Genomic DNA, 21,776 nt, shown 5'->3' with positions numbered 1-21,776 from the left:
TCTAAACACAATGCTGGTAAAGTGTGAGCAGCAGGGCAAATTAAAGGGGGTAGCACATTGGACGCAGATGGCATGGCATGTTCTAAAACGATTATCGATCAAAATCATTATTTTCTTTGAAGGTACGCACACCTCCGCTCTACATCTGGTGGCTGCTTAAAATTCTGCCGCGCTACGGAGTGCAATTCACGTAGTTTTCCATTAAATTAGACTCAAATCGTTATCAAAGGACATAGATTATTTACTCTAGTCATCACTGGATGATATATTCTGTATATGTATCTTTCATGTAGCCTATAGAATGTATTTTCAGTTATAAGTATTTTATTTATTTTTTTGTGGTTTGACAGCTTGAATGAAACCTATTCAAGGCGACATACGAATTGCATCATAAATGTCGCCATTAGTTTGCCAGTTTCGTACACTAACCTGCAAACTCATCAACGTCATTTTGTTCATTCTTGAAGAAGTACAAAAACCTTCGTAACTTTTGTGTGTATGGTGACTAGATTCACAACTTTGGAGTGCCACCTGCACCACATCAATGCGTCCTTCTGTATTATAGTAAATGTTATTTCACCCCTCTGTGGTCTCCCAAAACTATTACAACAGACTACATTAAATTGAAGGGCAACTGACAGTGAATTGGAAAACACACAAATATGGCTTTTTTTATTTAAATATATGAGCAATTCGTTTTTTAATTGAATAGGGAAATGTGTCTTGGACTCGTTTCACAGCAGCTAGTAGACATCAACACATACAACATACAACACAGCATACAGTGCATTCATAAAGTATTTAGACCCCTTCATTTTTTCACATTTTATGTTGCAGCCTTGTGCAAAAATGCTTTTATTTTTTCGCATCTATCTACACTCCATACCCCCTAATGACAAAGCAAAACACAGATTTTTTTTATAACTTTTATCATTTAAAAAAAAAAGAATAAACTGAAATATCACATTGACCGAAGTATTCAGTATTCACCCTTTGCTATGACACTTGAAATTTAGCTCAGGTGCATCCCATTTCTCTGGATCATCTTTAAGATATTTCTATACTTTGACTGAAGTCCACCTGTGGCAAATTCTATTGATTGGACATGATTTGGAAAGGCACACACCTGCCTATATAAGGTCTCACAGCTGAAAATACATATCAGAGCAAAAACCAAGCCATGAGGTCAAAGGAACTGCCTGCAGAGCTCAGAGACAGGATTGTGTTGAGGCACAGATCTGAGGTAGGCTACAAAAAACTTTCGGCTGCATTGAAGGTTCCCAAGAGCACAGTGGCCTCCATAATTCTTAAATGGAAGAAGTTTGGTACAACCAAGACTCTTCCTAGAGCTGGCCGCCCAGCCAAACTGTGCAATCGGGGGAGAAGGTCCTTGGTAGGAAAGGTGACCAAGAACTCGATGGTCACTCTGGTTGAGCTCCAGAAATCACGTGTGGAGATGGGAGAAATTTGTGGAAAGACAACCATCACTGCAACACTCCACTGATCTGGGCTTTATGGCAGAGTGGCCAAACGGAAGCCTTTCCTCAGTGCAAGACATAAAAAAGCACCTAAAGGATGCTCAGACTGTGAGAAACAAGATTCTCTGGTCTGATGAAATGAAGATTGAACTGTTTGGCCTCTATTTCAAGTGTCATGTCTGAAGGAAGCCAGGTACCGCTCATCACCTGTGCAATACCATCCCAACGGTGAAGCATGGTGGTGGTAGCATCATGCTGTGGGGGTGTTTTTCAGCATCAGCAAAATACAGAGATATCCTTAATGAAAACCCGGTCCAGAGCACTCAGGACCTCAGACTGGGCCTTCAACTTCCAACAGGACAATGACCCTAAGCACACAGCCAAGACAACGCAAGAGTGGCCCAGCCAGAGCCCGGACTTTAACCCAATCGAACATCTTTGGAGAGACCTGTAAATGGCTGTCCACTGACAGTCCCCATCCAACCTGACAGAGTTTGAGGGGTTCTGCAGAGAAGAATGGCAGAAAATCCCCAAATTCAGGTTTGCTTGTCGCATCATACCCAAAAAGACTTGAGGCTGTAATTGCTGCCAAAGGTGCTTCAACTAAGTACTGAGTTAAGGGTCTGATTACTTATGTCAATGTGATATTTCAGTTTTTTCTTTTTAATACATTTGCAAAGTTATAAAAAATCTGGTTTTTGCATTGTCATTATGGGGTATGTCGGCAATGCTGGCGAAGATCATTGCTGACTTGGAGGATCTTGCTGTAATACGTCGATTGAGACGAAGCATGGAGACGAAGTTCTCCGAGTTGGTTACAAGAGTGGGGGACGTCAAGAAACGGATCGATTATCTGGAGTCTTCGGAGAGGGAATTAGCTACTAACCTGCAAGCGGACTTGGAGCGCATCTGGAAAAAGTTGGAAGACTTAGAGAATCGTAACCGGCGAAACAACGTCCGAATTGTTGGAATTCCTGTGAAAGGAGGCGGCCGAGATATGGTGAAATGCCAAGACGAGCGCTTCCCAAGTCTGCTCGACATAACAGGCCATAAGCTGGAAATCGAGGGAGCTCACAGAGTTCCAGCTCGGAGATCCGCTGAGGGACATGCCCCCGATCAATTCTGGCCACATTTCTGAAATCATGCAGTCTTGTGTTACGTGAGGCGAGGAGTAAAGGAAGGCTTTCTTGGAAGAACCACAGCATTTTCTTGTTCCCAGACTTTGCGAATTCAACAAGAGAAACGTGATTGATTCAAGGAATGCAAGAAACTCTTACATTAATGGAAGGTCGCTTTTGCACTGATGTTCCTGGCCAAATTGAGAATAGATGTTAAGGATGGACGCAACATATTTACATGCCCACAGCAAGCGATGTCCTTCATAAAGTCAATGGAATGATTAAGTCATTGTGTGATGTTCTCGATGCAGCCGTGTGGACCTGACTCACTGAACATTCACTTGACCGTCTGAGGAAACTGGGCACCACCTTTGTGTAGATTGATGTGAAAAAATAAATAATAAATAATTTAAAGCATTTTAGCATAAGGTTGCAACATTACAAAATGTGAATATAAATGAAGGGGTCTGAATACTTTCTGAATGCACTGTAAATAGTGATAAAAGTACTAACGACATGATATAAAATTTCAAATACAAAAAATAGCACAATATAAAATGAAGAAAATCCATAAAACCTACAGTTCAAGAATCTTTAAGAGATCTTATTTAAAAGTCTGACTGAGGTTGGCACAAATACATTTTTAAAACGGTTAGACTTACATAATAAAATTCGGAACCATCTACCTGAAGGTAAAAGTCTGTATTCCTCATTGTGGATATGGGTCCCATCAGCTATGATTTTTCTTGCCTCAGACTGCTCATATAGCTCCTGGATGGGTCGGTTTTCTTTCCACCCTATAAGTTTTAAAGCAGTATATGTACAAGGCGGGCAACCTTTGCTTTGAACTGTAATGACAGATTACCATACATTATGTTAAACCATATCTTATCAGATTTTCAAAAACAGATAAATAAAATAAAAACATAATTTTCTGATTCACCCTATATACCTTTAACCTGTGCAAGAAGTACAACCTCTGCTGCGATCTTGAACATAAATTGTTAATATAAAAAAACCAGCACAGTGAGTTATCAATATGGACCCCCAGATACTTGTATGCAGAAACTTGAGTAATAGGGTTATCACCAATTGTCACTGGACTAAGGTCCCCCACAAACCTAGGGTTAAATATCTTTTCAACTGTCTTCTCCTTATTTAAAATCAAATGATTTTTGTCACATCACTGTAAAAACTTCTAAGAAGTATCTTGTGTAGTAAACTTAAAATAGCAGTATCATCTGAGAATTTAATAACACAATTATTTTCCATGCTGCTAGTGCATTCAGTGGTATTTAACATAAACAAAATAGGGGAACTGACACAACTTTGGGGGGGCCCCAATGTTGATACTTTTAATTTCAGAAAAGGAATTGCTGACCCTAACCTGTTGGGTTTGATTTGTTAAAAATGAATAAAACCACTTGATTAGAAAAGGATTCACATTCAGCTCTCTCAGTTTCTTAAGCAAGTGAGGTTACAGAGTATTAAAAGCAGCACTAAAATGTATGAAAAGTAGCCATGCAAAGGCTTGTGTGTCTTTTAAATGCTTTGAGAGAAGACATATTTCAGTAAGTTGCACCATATCTTTCAACATACCCTCAGAGGTTCATTCATGTTTTTTCGTGCTATAAGTTGGAGAGAGAGAGAGCATTGTGCCCCGCTCTGTTTGAATTGCCAGCTACCGCAGTCCGTCACAGGCACCATTAAAGAGTATAAATACAACATTTATTGTTTGAATTTCGATATAGCAGTGACATCATTTAAAAGCGTAAACTAAAATCGTGTTTTTCCTAAAAATAAATCGGACTCAAATGATGCAGCGTAATACAATTTGTGCATTTGTAGCCGTTACTGGCGCTGTCCTGTGCTTTCACTCTGCGTTGGTGTGTGTGTGTGTGTGTGTGTGTGTGTGGAGATAATGAGACGAGATGCCGGTGACATCATTTTCAAAATAGTCCCACATTGAATTAACTAATTTTGAAATTAATACAAACATGCCTTAGTGTAAAGAGTTAGTAAAATATTTTACAACACAGATTATTTTAGGATATAACACAATATGGTGAAATTAACTTTATATTCAAAAGCTTTTTATAAAAAGTACAAATAATTGAAGATGAGGATTAATATCTGCTTCATAGATAATGGTAAAACTGTACATATTATACGCAGTCTATGTTTATGATATCTGGAGAATATATCTGATATCTGGTGGAAGGCTTTCCACCACTGAGGAACAGAGAATATGAATGATCGACTTTGTGACACGTTGCAATGGAACCAACAGGCTTCGCTCATTCTTTGACCGCAGCGAGCGACAGGGGACATAGACCTGGAGGAGTGAATTAAAGTAAGAGGGTGCTGTTCCATCGGCTGTCCTGAAGGCCAGAGTCAAAGCAAAGTTATTATACAAATCTAAAAATGTGACACAGTATCACAGGAAAGGAGATGACTGTTTAACCAGATTTGAAATGAGGAACAATGTAAACTGTTAAATAAACACCGCCCTTTCTGCCAAAATAAAGACTCCAAGTGAAGCTGAAGTAAATACTACAGAAATGTAGTACTACTATATAAAAACAAATCTAATCCTCAAAATTATAATTCAATTTGATATCATAATAATGCACTTGAAAGGAACCCACAATGATAATGTTATTAAAAATATAATACAATTATATTCAAATGGGTTCCAAAAAAGTGAGTGAAATTGTACTGTAATTTTTGCACACACTGTTAATTCACAAAAATGTTTTTTATTAAAAATATACAGTATGTTGGTAAATACTGCTTTTTATTAGGCCAACTGAATTGCTGTATTGGTGCAAATAAATAAACAGCAACTGATTCATTGCAGGCTGAAGTTATGTGGCATCTCAGAAGAGTGGTAAAGCATCACTCGTTCAGGTTGAACGAAGATATTTGCCAGCTTTTTCAAACAATGTTCCCTGATGTAGCAAAAATGTAGCTCAGATAAAGCAGAAAGTTTCACATGTGGCATGACAGCATATATCATTTTATTTGGTCGAGTTCAAGGAGAAGCTTGTTGGTGCTCATGTTTGAAGAGAGCCTCAATGACTGCACAGAAAAACAAAAACAAATGGCTGTTTATGTAAGATTTTTGGACTTTAATAACTTCTTTAGGTGTCTTCATAAAAATACACACAGTAAGCATACAGCATCAAACCAGCCCTTTACTCTGGCATTAGCAATGTGTCATTTTAATATGTGACTTCATGTTGCATCTAGTGGTGGGTTTATGTATACCTATATAAGTATATGCATTAATCCCAATAGTGATTGAAGTAATGGGTAAGTCTTAAATATTTTTGAAAAGGGTATTAAAAAGTATTAAATTGGATAAGCTGATACCTGCAGATACCCTGAGTGTGAGTCCAAAGATTTTTGAAATACAGGGTACCATGCTAAAGTAAGGTTTTTAACAAAAAAGCTGAGATGCTGTCTGGACCTGTAGATTTCTTAGTACACAGACTTCTGAAGAGTGACTGTACTGCATGTGGAGCAACCTCCAGTCTCTGCTCCATATCACATGAAATAGTGTCTACCACAGCCCTTTTCTCAGAGGGGAAATCCTGGACATCAGATCTAAGATAAAAAAACATTCAGTTCGTTCACCTTTTGTAGATCATTATTGGTTATACGTTTCTTCCTACACGGTTCCATATTTGTTACCATTTTCATGGCATCACACAACTCTGTTCTATAATGTCTCTATGCTGCTTGCTTGCACACTTCAGCATTGTATTTAATTCCTTTGGAACTCGTTTGAGTTCCCCTCGATCATGATTAATAATTCAATTTTTTTCCCTCTTTATACAGTCCTTAACTTCCTTTTGTAATACAGTGTTTGTTGTTAGGAAACACTGTTCCAATTTTTTTCTCAACAGCCATGTCCACACAGAATGTAAAATAATCTGTTATTGTTTCTGTTGCTTCATCACTGTCCAGTTCATGAAATACTTGCCAGTCCGTACAAGCAAAACAACCCTTTTGTGTTTCAATAATATCCTCCGACCACACAGCCACTGTCTTAGTCTGTGGCTTACTGCTCTTTAAAACATTCCTATACGTAGGAATTAAATTAATTGTGTTATGGTCGCAGATTGACAAAGGTGGTTTTGACTTTGCAGTGTACACGTTCTTTACATTCCCATAACACTTATCCAAGATCTTGTTACCTCGAGTATCACACTTGACATATTGTTCATATCCAGGGAGGGAGAGTTCTAACCTACAGTGATTAAAATCACAGAGGATGAAGATGGGAGCTCCTGGAGTGCACTTCAGGTGCTGGTGAACACAATCTGTTATACAGCTTGCGTCTTTTACCACATTCCCTCCCGGTGAAACATATACTGCACAAATTATAATGTTCCCGAATTCCATAGATGAAAGGGTCTCATTGATAAACCCAAAAGTTCAACATCAAGACATTATTAAATAACCATCTGATCCCGGTTATTTGAGACAACCGTGATTATTGGGCATTCTAATTCCAATTAAATTTTAATGCCCAAATAAGGGAATTTGAAGCGAATATACTGTAGAAATGCCATGAATGGTGCATTTGTGTGTCATTCAGCCGCACCACGGACATCAACCAGCTCCTGTCCGGAAGAGCGTGTGAAGAACTTCTCAAGCGCAAACTCCCACAAAAATATAATCGAACAAGGATAAACTGTGATGGTGAATGCAAAGTGCTCTGGTTTCACTTTAAATGATCATGTAATGGCAAATGGAATGGTTCCTGGTTCATACACGCAATTAATTTTTTTGACAATTAATCGTCAGCCAGATTTCATAATCGTGACAGCCCTATCAGGACTAAACACTGTCTCTCTCACTGTGTGCTAACCGCAGACACCTCCACCTCTGCTCTTTCCCGATGTTTCATTCCAGTCTGCCTGAATGAGGGAAAAACCATCAGACAGGCATCCCGGTACTCAAAGCAGATCCTGGAGTTTGTGCGAAGTTTCTCCATTTTGTTCCTGAAAGACCGAACGTTACTTAAAAACATGGATGGTAGCGGTGGTTTTTTTCCCGTTTCTGAGATGTTGTCGTATCCCTCCTCTCTTTCCCCTTCTCCGTAGATGCTTCCTTGAGTAGTGAGCTCGATGCTTTTTAACAGCCTCAGCTAGGTCAACAGGGGAGTTGTCTTAGTCGGTATAAGTGAATGTAGTTGTTCCCTGCTGTAACGGCAGCACGCCAGCAGAACATGTTGGTGTAACTCGGCCCATGGCGAAAAGTTTTCTAACAGTCAGCACCAGTAACAAAAACTGCAAACATTGTCATGGTCTAGAAAATTCTGATAACTTTCCTCATGGACAGCCAGAAAACAAACAAATATGGGCAGACAACAAAGCTACAGTGTACGAGTCCGGGACACCAGCTGTACAGTGCCACCGAAAGTGAGTTCAGATTGCTTATGGACCTATAATTAAGCAATAAGGTAAAAGAGGTTGGGCTACATCGTAAATATAAAGGCATGACACAGAGTGCTGTATATTCGTTTTATTAACGACACAGCGTGGCCTCGAGTGCCTAATTGCTTTTATAAAAAAAGGCTACTGCATAATAAACTTTCATTACACTCTTCATCTTTAACTTTGTGCGACCCTGTGTCCAGTATTTTGGCTTTGCTATATGCAACGCATAATTTAAATGAATTAAACCTGCCTGAATACTGTTCATAAGACTCCACGCTGTCATTTAAGGGTTAAACTTCTGGCGCAGTGCCTACAAAAGTGTCTCTGGTACATTTTTTGATTGAAACCTGTTTGGTTGTAAAGAGTAGCATCTCTAGTTTTGTTTGATATGCCACTTTAAAAACTCCATTCATTTTTCGAGCATCAGTGTGCTGATAAACATGATGTCCACATATGTGGAAATTAGGACCATGTTCTCTCAAAAGTTTAAAAAACATGTTAGTTATTTTAAATATTTTTCATTAACACATTTGTGGGTCAGTTCGCTTCATTTTAATATATATTTTGTTAAATTTATCACTGTACAATATGGTCCTATTCACTAACATTGGTAAATGCATTCCTATATATTTATGGTGCAATTTTACATTGAGAATCAATGGGTTCATCCAAAAGCTGAAAAATGTTGCTTTCAGAGACTTTATATGGAGTTAGGATGAAAATAAGATGCATTTCGAACTGTTCTGAGACTTGTGCACAGCACAGCACACTGGAGGTTAAGTCATTCACTAAATAGGGAGCAAGGGTGCATCCTATAGCTTTCTATGCAGCCAAGTGCATTCACTCTTAAAATCTGACCAAAAGTTCAGTTTCAGGCTGCAGATGATGTTTGGATCACTCAACATGTTTGGCAGACATGTGACAATGATAATCAGTACATAGATTCAGAATTGTATAATGCTACATTTTATTTTAACATGGTTGGCAGTGATTGGAAGATGCTGGACATTACTTTGAATAAGAATTCTTTTTCAGCTTTATAGAAAATCAGCGGTAATGTTTGTAACGTCTCAAAAAATCAGACTTTCTGTAGCTTGGTATTATTTAACATTTCATAACTTAGTCCTGCTGTTCACATATGTAATTTTTAGGAAAACTATTTGCTCTAGAATTATAATTTTTTTCTTGTTCATTAGGTGCTATTAGTTACAAATCAAAAAGAGAAATGGAAAATGCACACAGAAGTCACGCTCGAGTCTCAGGAGGTTAAAGAAAGATAAACAAGTTTAGGCCCATTGTACAAGGCGTGTTTTTCTAAGTTTTAAACTATGTTTAACGTAACACAGCATCCTAAAAATTTGTGCTGCGTTTGTGTACACAACCAAAGTGAGATGCTTCAAAGCCGTCTGTCTGACGCATGTGTACATAGACGCATCCTTAGAAAAGCCCTTATAATAAAACTATCTCAGACATATTGATTGATTCAATTGCAAATAGAAATAGATTGCTGTGGATTGTACGCCAAATATAGATTTATGTTCAATGAAATGGAAAAAAGGATATATCGACTTCTAAAGCCACGTTTTGTTTCGTGTAACTCTAATCAATGCTTTACTCTTCTGCCACAATAATGTAATGTTTTTAATTATCACAATTATTATCTTTATTATATATTATATTATTTAATTATTTGAGTGAATGATTTTATTTGTGGGCCTTTATCAGCAAATACCGATATATGTTATTTGATTAATATGCATATCAGGTACTTGATTAGATAAAAAAAAAAAAATCTGATTTACAGCCCTAATATGTATGGAAAGAGATGCACTAACATGACACATTGGTCAAAGGGGCCACAAACAGCATCAGTGCAAATACCACAATAAAACAGTGAATATTAAGACATTAATTCGCAATTTTTACTTGCATGCTTGAAACATGGTATCACATGTACATCTGGTTATGGCCAATGAAAATGTAAGTTGTCCCAATGCAAATGGATTAATTTAACTTCCTTTTTACACATTTTAATTGATTGCACGTAATGAAATTAAGTTGTGACAAAAATGTTTAAGAATTGTTACATAAGCTCTATTTTAAATAACTGAATTCAAGTACAGCGTTCAATTGCTTTTAGCTTGCAACTCTTTTCTGTGAGCATCGTTACCAAATCACATGCACATATATTGCCGGCATCATGTGTACAATTTAAAAAATTGGAATATCAGTTTTGTTTTGTTAATTGTTTAGTGGCTGAGAGGGCTGTTGTGAAGTTGACTGTCTTGATATAATGGCACATAAAACAGCAATACAGTAATTTTGGAACACAGTTCATTTTGCTTTGGAAGTGTAGCCTATATAAAGAATATGGCATGCAATCTGCCCCAAGTACCACATGGTAAAGTCTTATGAATAGTTTATAAACTGGGCCCAATGATCAAAGGTGCCTGGAATTATTCCTGGCAGGCACCAGAGGCCCAAACCCCACCCAAAATTCTAGGCAGATTAGCCTGACAGGAACATTTCAGGGCACTTTCTGGTTTGTTGTCTGTACAGCTGGAGATGCGCTTACTGCCCCCTGCTGACTGGGACTCACAAAAGCATGAAGGTTGTGCTTCAGTCTTGAATTGCTCTGGTGGCAGAAAAAAAATGCCTTATTACAGTCCAGGGGAATGATTGATTGTGCTAATTACATTTTTTTTTTTTATTATTTTTATCTAATTGCGCTGATTTAGCGTGTTAAATCAACAGTCCTTATAAATATGATTATTGAGTGTCACTGTCATTGTGGTTTTTGTGTTGAATATTAAGAATGCCGCATGCCTGACTTAAAATTAATCTGTGAGAAGTAACCTATTACTGAAACTGCAAGTACACAGGCATTTATACTTGCAATAAATGTTTTTATTAAAATACTGTCATTTAATTGAGTGAAAAAGTTTTCCTCAGTTTTATAAAGTTCATTGAACTTTTGTTTTGTGTGTGTAATTGACACTTCATGTTAATTTAATTGTGGTTGCTGTAATTGTAATCTCGATTATTTCAGCCATACTGATGATGTCAGTGAGGGTTGATGTCACTGTTTTATAGGACATACCTGGGCTTGGAAAGAGTGAGCAAAACTTCAAGCTGTCTCAGGATGTTGTGTTGCTGCTGTTGTTTGATGGCGCCCTGTTCCACTTACAGAGCGTCACTGCGTATGCACTCATGGGCCGCATCTCTCCTGTCACATTCAGGTGAGAGCTTCATCCTCATCACCATGGTTTTCAAACGGGGGTCTATAAACTTACTGAAGAGGACTGTGTGCTGATAGATAAAACATATAGAAAGTTCTGTAAAAATATAACAAAATTCTGTATATTGGTTAACGGTTACCAAGTTGTATAGCTTTTTAAAATAAATAGAAGTTTTGTTATTATGTTATAAAAGTTAGGATACAGTGTTGGCAATAAAATCAAGCAATTTTATTTGGAGGGGCCCTGGATCAGAAAACCCTTTGTTTTGCATTAAGTAAATAAAGCCATTAAGAGTTTATACATTGTGACATTATTTTCATGACAGCTGGGAATATTTCAGGCCAAATTCTCATCATTATTTTCAATGGTGATTCTCATTACTGAGATCATCCTGTCTGGACACAATTTTAGATTCAAATTAGGGAAGTTGTTTTAACATGTGTCAAAAATTATATATATAAAAAATAACCTGTTACAAAAATAAATGCAATTAATCATGCCCCCTGAACCGTACGTAAATTCCATATTAAAAGTACTTACTTTCGAAGTAATTCACACTTGAAATTCATGTAATTTAGAGTTTTTCCAAGGCGTGTCAGCATGGAGCAGTCAGCGCGACTCAACAAACCTCACAAGCAGCGCAGCCACAGAATGAGAGCCGTTCACACAGGACGTGTTCTTGAAAGCTGGACGAAATGCAACAGAATGCAGGGATCTCCAGATGAGATTTTCAGAGTTTCATCTACTTTTTATTTGACAAAGCATACTAAAAACTTGTCGTTTATGACTTTACAAGCCAGTGTCTGACTCATATTTTTATAGACCGACAATTAAAAATAACGCAAGAACGTGTCCGATTTTGATGAACTCAGTTGCAAAATGGATTGCTGTCGATTGTATGACAATATATGGACTTCTGAAGACAATTTTTGTATTGTCCAATCAATGCTTTACTCATCTGCCGAAATAATGTGATGTATTTGAATTATCACAATTATTATCTTTATTATATATTATTATATTTAATTATTTAAATGAATGTGGGGGCCTTTCTCAGCAAGTACAGTACTGTTATTTGCTATTATGATTCATTTGATTAATTAGTAGGTTTGTCATGTAATTAATTGGATTAAAAAATCGATTAATTGACAACTCTAATTAAAATCTACATAAATTAAAGACAGTACTAAAAATACTACCATGATGTATGAATAATTTATTTATGTTAATGAGAATTGGAGGGTGGGAAATGTGCTTAAATCATGAAAATATATTCACAATACAAAAAATATTAATGGTCCTAAAAATGTATATTTTCTTTCTGCAAATCTTCATTTAAAAGTCTTTGGGTGAAACATGACCCAGATGTGTTCTCGATAGGTTTCATGAGATTCTTACAGTGTTTCCTAACCCTTTTCCTGGACGCACGCCAACAGTACTACACGTTTTCTAACACACGACCTCCAGGAACAGTGTTGAGAAACATCATCTTAAAGTGACCAGAAATGAACGCATTGTTGTTCTATTGTAGTCTGAATGAATGGTGATTTACTGATGTTCTCCTCTGATTTCTGTGTGCAGTGTTGCGAGCACAGTGAAACATGCTCTGTCCATCTGGCTGAGCATCATTGTGTTCAGTAACCCCATCACGGCCGTGTCTGCGGTGGGGACCGTCATGGTGTTTGTGGGCGTTCTGCTATATAACAAGGCGAAACGGATGCAGAGAGATGCTCTCATGCAGTCAGCCGAATACGAGCAGAAACCCCTGATCCAGGATGATGTCACGTCTACCAGATAAACTGAGGAGACAGTCATGTTCCTTAAAACTGAATGAGGGATAGAAATGCAGATGCTGAAGAAGCATAAGGACGTCTTGATCCTGGTTTGAAATGTAACTGCATTTGTTTGAAAATGATCTCAAAGGTGGTGAAAAAGAAAATGCAAAACTGTGGTATTAAACATTCGTTTGGGTTTCAAGCGATGCCTTTAAATGTTTTTTTTTTGGGGGGGGATCCACTAATTCTCTGTTTTTTTAAAGTGAAAATATTGTCTGGTGAAAACCAAGAGTCTGTCGAGCAATGTGAGAAAGTGTTGTGTATATATAATATGGCACTTTTATACAGTATTTGAGGCTAAATATGAACAAAGACATTTTTCACCCCCAAATTAAGAAATGATGAATATATTTTGCTTAAAAGAGACTAAGCCTATATTTAGGACTATTAAGATCGTTTTTGCATTATGACAAGTGGATTTTCATTACCCTTATAATGCATCTCATTCTTATTCATACAGTTATGAAAATCATCTTGTATGGCCATGTCAGCATAAATTAAATTCAGCACAACAAATGCTACCATGATGTGTACTTTGTTATACTTTACAAGTGGATTTTAAAAATCTTTTAATAAAATATTATTTTGTGTTCAGTTATGAGAAATGTGCTTAATTGTTTTGTCACAATGCAAAAAAACTAAAAAAAAAAATGAAATGGTTCTAAAAGTAGGCTTCATTGTCTTAATGTCATTGTTTTTTTTCTTTTGTTTTTGGGATGAAATATGACTAATCATATATGAAATATGTTTTTTAGTATACAGTACATCTTGCAAAGTTCTTTTGAAAAAAGATGTTTTGGCAGCATGTCACCATCTTTATTGAGTTATATTTTATGCCCTCACATTCCATCATCTTCTTGACGAGGCAAAAGCTATACTTTTTGTTCTCTTGTACAATCCTGCGTGACAGAACTTTATGCATTCCAAATGCAACGATTGTAGCAAACCACAATCTTTGTCCACAAAACAATCATGATTTACTGTAGCCACAAGGACTGTTGCAGAAACTGATTGATTTGGCATGAATATATATGTTTTCTCATTGTTTTCCATTTTTATTGCTCAAGCGTCGTCACTTATTTTGTCATGTACTTTTCTGAAATTAAGATTATGTCCAGAGTACCCAATTGTCTCCAGATATGCATGTAAACTTTCACAGATTTTTGATTGTTTTTTCATTTAGTAGTGAGAATGTCTTTGAAAGGTTACCTGAAACTGATCAAATAAGCTAATCTTGTTTGTCTAAAGCAATGTTTAAATATTGGTCCATAAAGATCTACCGATCAGCTGTGGTGGGTTGTGCGTGGGAAGTAATTTTAATAATGTAAATTAACCACTAAATGTAATTATCGGTATAATTTGGTCTGAAAGTGTGCATCAAAGGAACATATTTTCATTTTAAATGAATTCTGCATTTCTCTATTAAATGTATAAAGTGCAGCATAATCCTGTGCATTTCCATGTGTTTCGCTTAAAAAAACTAAAACGTTTGGTCTCTTCATTATGAAGGGATGTGCGATGGGTTGCAATTTATTTAGAGTTTTGAGAAGGCAAACACATTATTTGAACGCTTGGGAATTATCCACATCTTACAAAGTGCAATTGCCACATTCACAAACCGTCACTGTCCTCTGTTATAAAGTGGGCTGATTTAACCAAATATCCCAATAGTTTTTGATCATTCTGACCAACTCATTAAAAATGCCCTGTGTGCAGTAGATGTGGAATAATACCTCAGAATGAACCATGTTTTTCTGCATTATGATGTAATGTGGTGAAATATAAGAACTTAAAGCATTGTGTTGCCTTACACACACTGATACGGGTCACACAGCTCAGGGTGTTCATGCATGACTTTGTGTGTGTGAAAGTTCAATGATCCGCTCATTTTTATATCAGGTTGTGATTTATACACTTGGCACATTTGTTGTGTTGATGTGGGTTCAGTGGTGACCCGGTTTATGTAATATTTGGTTATATTTCTCACTGCAGACCAATAAAATGTCCTTGGGAGACACCTGATGTTCTCATTTGAGCTCCCATCACACCACTAATATTCAACTTGTGTTTGAAGTGAACCGTGTCTAATCAAACATCACACACTTGGAAGTGGACACCACCAGCAACAAGGGAACTTTGCCAAACAGAATGAACTCATTATAGTAGAAGAAGTCATATGGTACTTTTGTATGTTATTTTTTGGTGTAGTGGGAACATGTTTGGCATTCATTTGAGGTACAGTATCTGACGGACTGAGTTGTAACATTTCCGTCTTTTTTAATCCCCATTAAAACGGGAGTTCTAGGGTGAAAATTCTACCTGTCAATCAACAGCTGCAATAAAACGAGATTTTTAAACTTTGCCGGTTATGTGTGGTTTGAAAAGGGGAAAAAACACGTGTGGAAAGCGCACGCACTCATGTACAGACAAGGATGTAACCTCATATTCAGGATTGGATTGGGGGGCAAATGTAATAACCATGCAAAACAACCCATGTCTGTAGACCATTATGAATACTGAATGTGTATAGTGGTTACAGCCCTGTCAGACTTCACGGAACTTCAGTGTGTCTGATATGAAGCACTTCAGCTCAGTTAAAATCAAGTTCTCCATTAAAATAACAGACAATTGTGCTCTAAATGTCATGGTTTCGCTAAGATTAAATGCAAATATAATTGGCAGAAAATAAGCCAATTTTCTTTGCAATTTCTTGTTGTTCTTATACTTTTTGCGTTTTATTATCATGCAGAAACACATATACCGTAATGATTGATGTATGCAGTCATTAAATCAGACATCGAACAGATGTGGTGAAAAGAGACTGCGGCCTCCACTTGGAAAAACATGTTCAAGTTAGCCCGCACGCTGTTTTGCGGTACGCGTATACACTGTTCATTACGGTAAGAGCGCGGAAAAACTGATTTCAAAATAAAAGCGACCTTCAGTCCCTCAAGATTGAATGAAAAAATAGTAAATTAATAAAGATACATAAATAACTACATAAAACAAAATGAATAAGTACTAAACAAAAAATTTACTATTTTAATTAAAAAAAAATAACAGTAGCAAACTTCATAATAAATTAATAATAAAGAATACATTTCCAAAGACCATCTGACTTTTAAGCACCAAAATGACAGACTGTCATAAGAAACTTCCTGTTTCCAAAGAACAGTTTCACTTCAGAATGATAGTACACCAACATCAGACTTCCCTAACATTGGTGAGGTGGTGTACTATCATTCTGAAGTGAAATTGTTCTTTGGAAACAGGAGGTTTCCTTTAAATATCTATCTGAATTTATAGAAAACTTTTAATTTTGGGCTTTAATTTTGAAATTCAACATCAGCCAGTCCTGACATTGTATGAGTGACACTCTGAAGTTGTGTACCATCATTGTGAAGTGAAACTGTTCTTTGGAATTTTTATATTTTTGTTTAATATTAATTCATTTTGTTTTATGTAGTTATTTATGCATCTTTATTCATTTACTATTTTTTCATTCATTCTTGACGGACTGAAGGTTGCTTTTATTTTGAAATCAGTTTTTTTTTTTTTTTAATAATACGCGCTCTTACCGTAATGCACAGTGTATACGCGTACCGCAAAACAGCGTGCGGGCTAACTTGAACATGTTTTTCCAAGTGGAGGCTGGCCTGACCGCAGTGAAAGGAGGTGCATTTACGATCAGGTGTGATCGGATCAATAAACAGGTGCAGTGAGGGGGAGAGAGTGAAATCAGTACTGATGCAGGTTTCTTTTTTTAGCTGTCAAATTTACGTTAAGCATGTGAAATGATCCGTCAATGTTTAAACGTTGAATGACGGAGAATTGTGGTTAGATCTCTGATTGTCATCACCGACAGGCGGCGATGTGATTTCTGCTCAACGTGCCCCGGGTGCAGGACGAAGAGAATAGTTGTTCCGGTGTTGAGGGAACGCGCCGAATAAACAATCGCAGGTGAGTAAAACACTGAACTTGAAAGCAGTAATAATAAATCTGGATTTGATCACGAATGAGGGGTGTTACACACGTGTCGATTTGTTTCTCACTACACGAGTGCTTATGGACTTCATTTATCTTGTATTGTGATTAATCCTCCTTTAATATAACGCACGTAATACTCAACGTCAGGGCCAAACTTCATGACTTTTATTCATTTTTTGACAGGAAAGTGCTGTAGAGGTTGCATGATTACCGTGTACTACCATAGCACATGTCCAGAAAACGAACACGTGGACATCTTGGTGTTGTTTTGTTATTGATGTGTAAATATAAGAACAGCTATGAAAAATGTTGCATTATTCTGCTTTGTGTTGTAAAAGTGATGAAGTGGTGTGTGTGCTACTTTGTGTGTACTTGCTGGATCAAATGGACCCTGAAATAGCAAACTGAAACGTGCTTGCTTTATGGCTCCTGGGACCCCAAAACGAAAGGAAGACCAGAAATGAGGGTTAATCAGACTGACATTAATATGATTGATCGTCTCAAAAGAGCTCATTATAGGCTGATTAATTGACCGTGCTCATAGATCGTCCAATACTTTTGGGATTATTTGTCAACACTTCTCATGCAGTTCCTGGAGCTCAACTGGGAACACACAAACTGATCAGATATATTCCTTGAATGCACTGTAAGCTGCTTTGGATAAAAGCATCTGTCGTATGCATACATGTACATTTCAAGGAATATTATTAGCTGTAAGAGTTGAAATATGTTGTTATGAATAGGTCATAAGTCTCAAACCATGCAACTAAACACGTTTGCTGCAATCAGCTCCATTTGTGTTTCACCGTCCTGAGCTTGCTGAAGGGTTTCAGTCTCTCCTTTGTGGACACTTTTCAAACCAAGGAGCGACAAAGCGTGTTGACATGCACCTGTAACCATGAAAGTCTTTCAGTAAAGATGTTCCTGTCGTCTTCAGAGGGAGGTGCTTTGGAGCTGATGGGGGACGAAAAGGAAACCTGGAAAGTGAAAACGTTAGACGAGATCCTACAAGAGAAGAAACGCCGACGAGAGCTGGAAGAGAAGAGTGACCCTAAACGACTAAAGAACGTAAGATAATCAAAGCCAGGGATGGGAAATGACTTCACTGTAGAACAACATTATAAAACAATTCATGCAATTTCATGTTAGTAAAGCAGCTGACAATTTTGATATGATAATTAGCGGTCCTCTGGTTTGGCCGACACCAATCGTGATGTCTAGAGGGCAGGGTGTCCGATGTAATGCAGATGAATACGTGATGATCATTCTGGAAGACGAGCCTGTGGAGGGAGTGTGATGCTCTGCTATGGACGTCAGTTCATGTGGCTCAAAACTAGCATCCATTGAAAGGCTGTTGGGAGATTTTGGAGCTGACACTAGGTGGAATGACCACTTCAGTAATCGGGTGTATAGTTATCAGGCAATGGTGGTTAATCTGCGAATCTAAGGATAATGGAGTGTTTTTCGCAGTCAAATGTTTTCTGTTTTCTTTGCGTTATTGTGGTACAGACGGATGATCGGGAATCTAAACGGGACACTCCGGAGGAAGGAGAACTACGGGACCACAGGATGGAAATAACCATACGTAATTCAACCTATACACGGGAAGACTCGACTGAAGACAGGTTTGGAAGTGCTCTCATATTCTCCTATCTTTGATTGTCCCACAATTGTGATGTGAAGGTGAATTCAGCTAAATTGGGCCATTTTTTTTTTTTTTGACGGTTATCACTATGGTTAAAACTCTAATCAAAGTAGCGCACAGGTAGCTCAGTGTGGTCATGCTTCCTTATCAGTCAACAATACGTTGACTCTGATGCAGGGGTTAAACCCTGTGCTGTCACCTTATAAACTGCTTGTATTGTAATAATCGCAGTAGCTGATCATAAACAACAGCACATTTGTGTGCAGTTGTCACTAAAGTTGGGATCCAAGAACTGGTTCTGATTCAGAAGCTGTTCCGTTTAAAAAAACAAATACTGGAATGGAATGGTTTTTATGACTTACAGTTCTGGTGACGGCTCTCAAACGTGCATTGTTCTGTCACTGCGCTTATATTCCAGGATGCTCCTGCACTATTACAGGGTCTACAGCACGAAATATACAGTGTAATCCGATTCCCAAATGAATGACTCCTATGAGCTGGTTCTTTTTAGTGAATCAGTCTGACTCACTTACTGAACCGCAAGTCCAACGCAAAATGAACTAAGAACCGTTCCCATGTTATGTGTACTTAAATCAGTGTCATTTCTGACTGGTTGGTCTTATGCAACAGGTGTGTAAAGATTGATTCATTGGTTTTCTCGATGCATCATTTGTGTGTCCTGCCAATTCATATGCATTGATCTTGAAATATGTCTTTTAAATCGTGAATCATTTGTGTTGCTCTGTAAATGGTTTAAAATGCTCAACAACAAATGAATCGCCATTTAAATCGTTAAGTATAGTAATAAATATTTAAAATACTGCAACGTTGTGTAGCTCTCCTCGGGTGCAGCCCTCACACACAGTCAGTAATGTCCTGTCGATATATCACTCATGATATAATATGTTCTAATTATCGATGTACTGTATAAATAAATGCATTACAAAGCGTGCTTCTGACCATCCTTTAGCCATTCGATTTTCTTGTACTCTGGCAAATTTATGCAGTTTAGATTATTGTGTAGCAGTTAGAGTAGTGTGCAGTAAACATTTCAATTTAAAGGGATATAGTTCAACCATTAAAAAAAAAAAACCCCCTTTTTTTTTTACAAAATTGAATAAACTTAAAGATGCTCTGAATCTGTGACGTATATGGCCACTAATACATCACATTCAGATTCAACATGTAAATGACTAAAACAAATCTAAAAATGCACTGTTTTTCCCATTGTTTACATAATGTGCAAAACATCCGTATCTGTTAACATCTCCAAAAATGTGTTTATAAGGTCTTATGACCCTTTAAATGTATTTATTTTGTTATATCTGTTCTGTTGAAATCTTCAAGGAACAGACTGCTGAGGGCATTTCATATTTCTTTATTTCCTCCTCAAAAGTCCTAAAAGAATCATCAGTGGAATTGGAATCGTTTAGAGGAATCAGAATCATTCAATCCTTCATCTCTAATTGCTGCTGTTTGCTGTGTTTGATTGCGTCAGCTGATATTGACTGTGTTTCTGCAGAGGAGAGGAGGATGAATCTCTGGCAATCAAACCTCCACAGCAGATGGCCAGAAAAGACAAATCCTACCACAGAAAAGAGGAGAAGAGAAAAGATAAGAGGCGGCACAGGAGCCATTCTGCAGAAGGAGGTAAATCATTATGTTAATGCTGATGTCATGAATCAGCATGTGCTTTGAGTGAACTGCCACCAGCGATCAAAACACAGTGTACTTCATTGATAGTGCCAATGATAATAATGTATCTAACCAATAGATGGAGCAGTATGCTCCTTAAAAACAGAAGCAACAGATGTTTAAACATTTGATCCAAACCAAAAGGAATATGACCTTAACAAACGTTATGGTCCATTTTTATTTTTAAACCTAAAACAGTATGCTCCTGTAGAGTTGAAGTGGTTCACTTTCCCCAAGAGTTTTGATCTTAAAAGGTTGTACTATTATTGTATGTATTTAATGGATTGACCTGAACTTGTCTTCTCAGGGGGGAAACATGTACGCGCAAAAGAGAAAGAGACAGAGCGGGAAAACGACAGACGGAAGAGACAGTGGCAGGATGATAGCAAAACTCGCAGAGATTACGAGAGACAGAAACGGAGAGATCAGGCCAGAGCTCACTCACGCAGAGAGAGGTCACACACACACACACTGATTGCTGTGAAGTCCCATGTAAATTACATTATAATCTCAAACGTTCAGCTTGATGACATGAAGAAATGGGTAGTTGTTTGTAATGCCTGATGAAAAGTGTGTCTGTTACTAATCCCTGTCATAGCTGTTCACACAAATACAGTGTGTTAATACACTAACACCATATCAATTTACCATGAAGCACTAAATTCAATTCTTCATGAACCGAGTGTGATTTCTGAGCATTTGTGCGATCCTGTAGAGATCGTCTGGAGCAGCTGGAGCGTCAGCGTGAAAGAGAGCGCAAGCTCCGTGAACAGCAGCAGAAAGAGCAGCGGGAGCTGAAGGAGAGAGAGAGGAGAGCAGAGGAGCGTCGCAAAGAGAGAGACGCCCGCAGAGAAGGTACATCACTCTGACGTCAATAAACGCTCACAGATCAGATGCTGTTCAGAAATCAGGGTTTTGGGAGGAAAACTGCCCATCATCTCTGCGCTGGGCTTGTGTACATGACATTCTCTTGAAGGCGTGGAGTTAAAACTGACAAAACATTTGACTGTTGGCTGCAGTCTCGCATACATCAGCGGAGAAGAGTCAGTCATATCAGCGGAAGAGCAAGTTATGACATTTTGATAAAAGATTTTACCAAAAAAACATATACAGTTGTGCTCAAAAGTTTGCATACCCTTGGAGAATTGGTAATATATGTACCATTTTTAAAGAAAACATGAGTGAGCAGGCAAAACACATTTCTTTTATTTCTTATGGGATTCATATTCAACTGTAGGTCATAAAACAAAACATGGCAACAAAGAAAAAAAATGAAATGACCTCTGTTCAGAAGTCTGCATACCCTTAGTTCTTAATACTGTGTATTGC

General features: G+C 37.5%; 2 protein-coding genes across 4 annotated transcripts in view; both read left to right on the top strand.

Annotated features, from left to right (window-relative positions):
* Nucleotides 1-14,606, top strand: part of LOC127424024 (solute carrier family 35 member E2A-like) — a 47,817-nt gene extending 33,211 nt beyond the window's left edge. The window contains exons 8-9 of the mRNA XM_051668795.1: nt 11,140-11,285; nt 12,867-14,606. Of these exons, the coding sequence (XP_051524755.1) occupies nt 11,140-11,285; nt 12,867-13,083 (363 nt within the window). The 3' untranslated portion in view covers nt 13,084-14,606. The remainder of the gene's footprint in view (nt 1-11,139; nt 11,286-12,866) is intronic.
* A 2,207-nt stretch (nt 14,607-16,813) lies between these two features.
* Nucleotides 16,814-21,776, top strand: part of LOC127424011 (cyclin-dependent kinase 11B-like) — a 41,440-nt gene continuing 36,477 nt past the window's right edge. The window contains exons 1-7 of one of the 3 annotated variants that reach the window (XM_051668769.1): nt 16,814-16,833; nt 16,986-17,080; nt 18,045-18,175; nt 18,617-18,732; nt 20,275-20,402; nt 20,755-20,902; nt 21,163-21,302. In XM_051668769.1, coding sequence (XP_051524729.1) covers nt 18,065-18,175; nt 18,617-18,732; nt 20,275-20,402; nt 20,755-20,902; nt 21,163-21,302 — 643 coding nt within the window. In that variant the 5' untranslated portion in view covers nt 16,814-16,833; nt 16,986-17,080; nt 18,045-18,064. Of the gene's footprint in view, nt 16,834-16,973; nt 17,081-18,044; nt 18,176-18,616; nt 18,733-20,274; nt 20,403-20,754; nt 20,903-21,162; nt 21,303-21,776 lie in introns of those variants that run through there. The other 2 variants (XM_051668771.1, XM_051668770.1) reach the window with 2 other exon arrangements.

Source organism: Myxocyprinus asiaticus, chromosome 33 (assembly GCF_019703515.2).
Source record: "Myxocyprinus asiaticus isolate MX2 ecotype Aquarium Trade chromosome 33, UBuf_Myxa_2, whole genome shotgun sequence".
Taxonomy (NCBI): Eukaryota; Metazoa; Chordata; class Actinopteri; order Cypriniformes; family Catostomidae; genus Myxocyprinus; species Myxocyprinus asiaticus.
The sequence above is the reverse complement of the archived record's forward strand: the minus strand, read 5'-3'. Positions and strand labels throughout refer to the sequence as shown.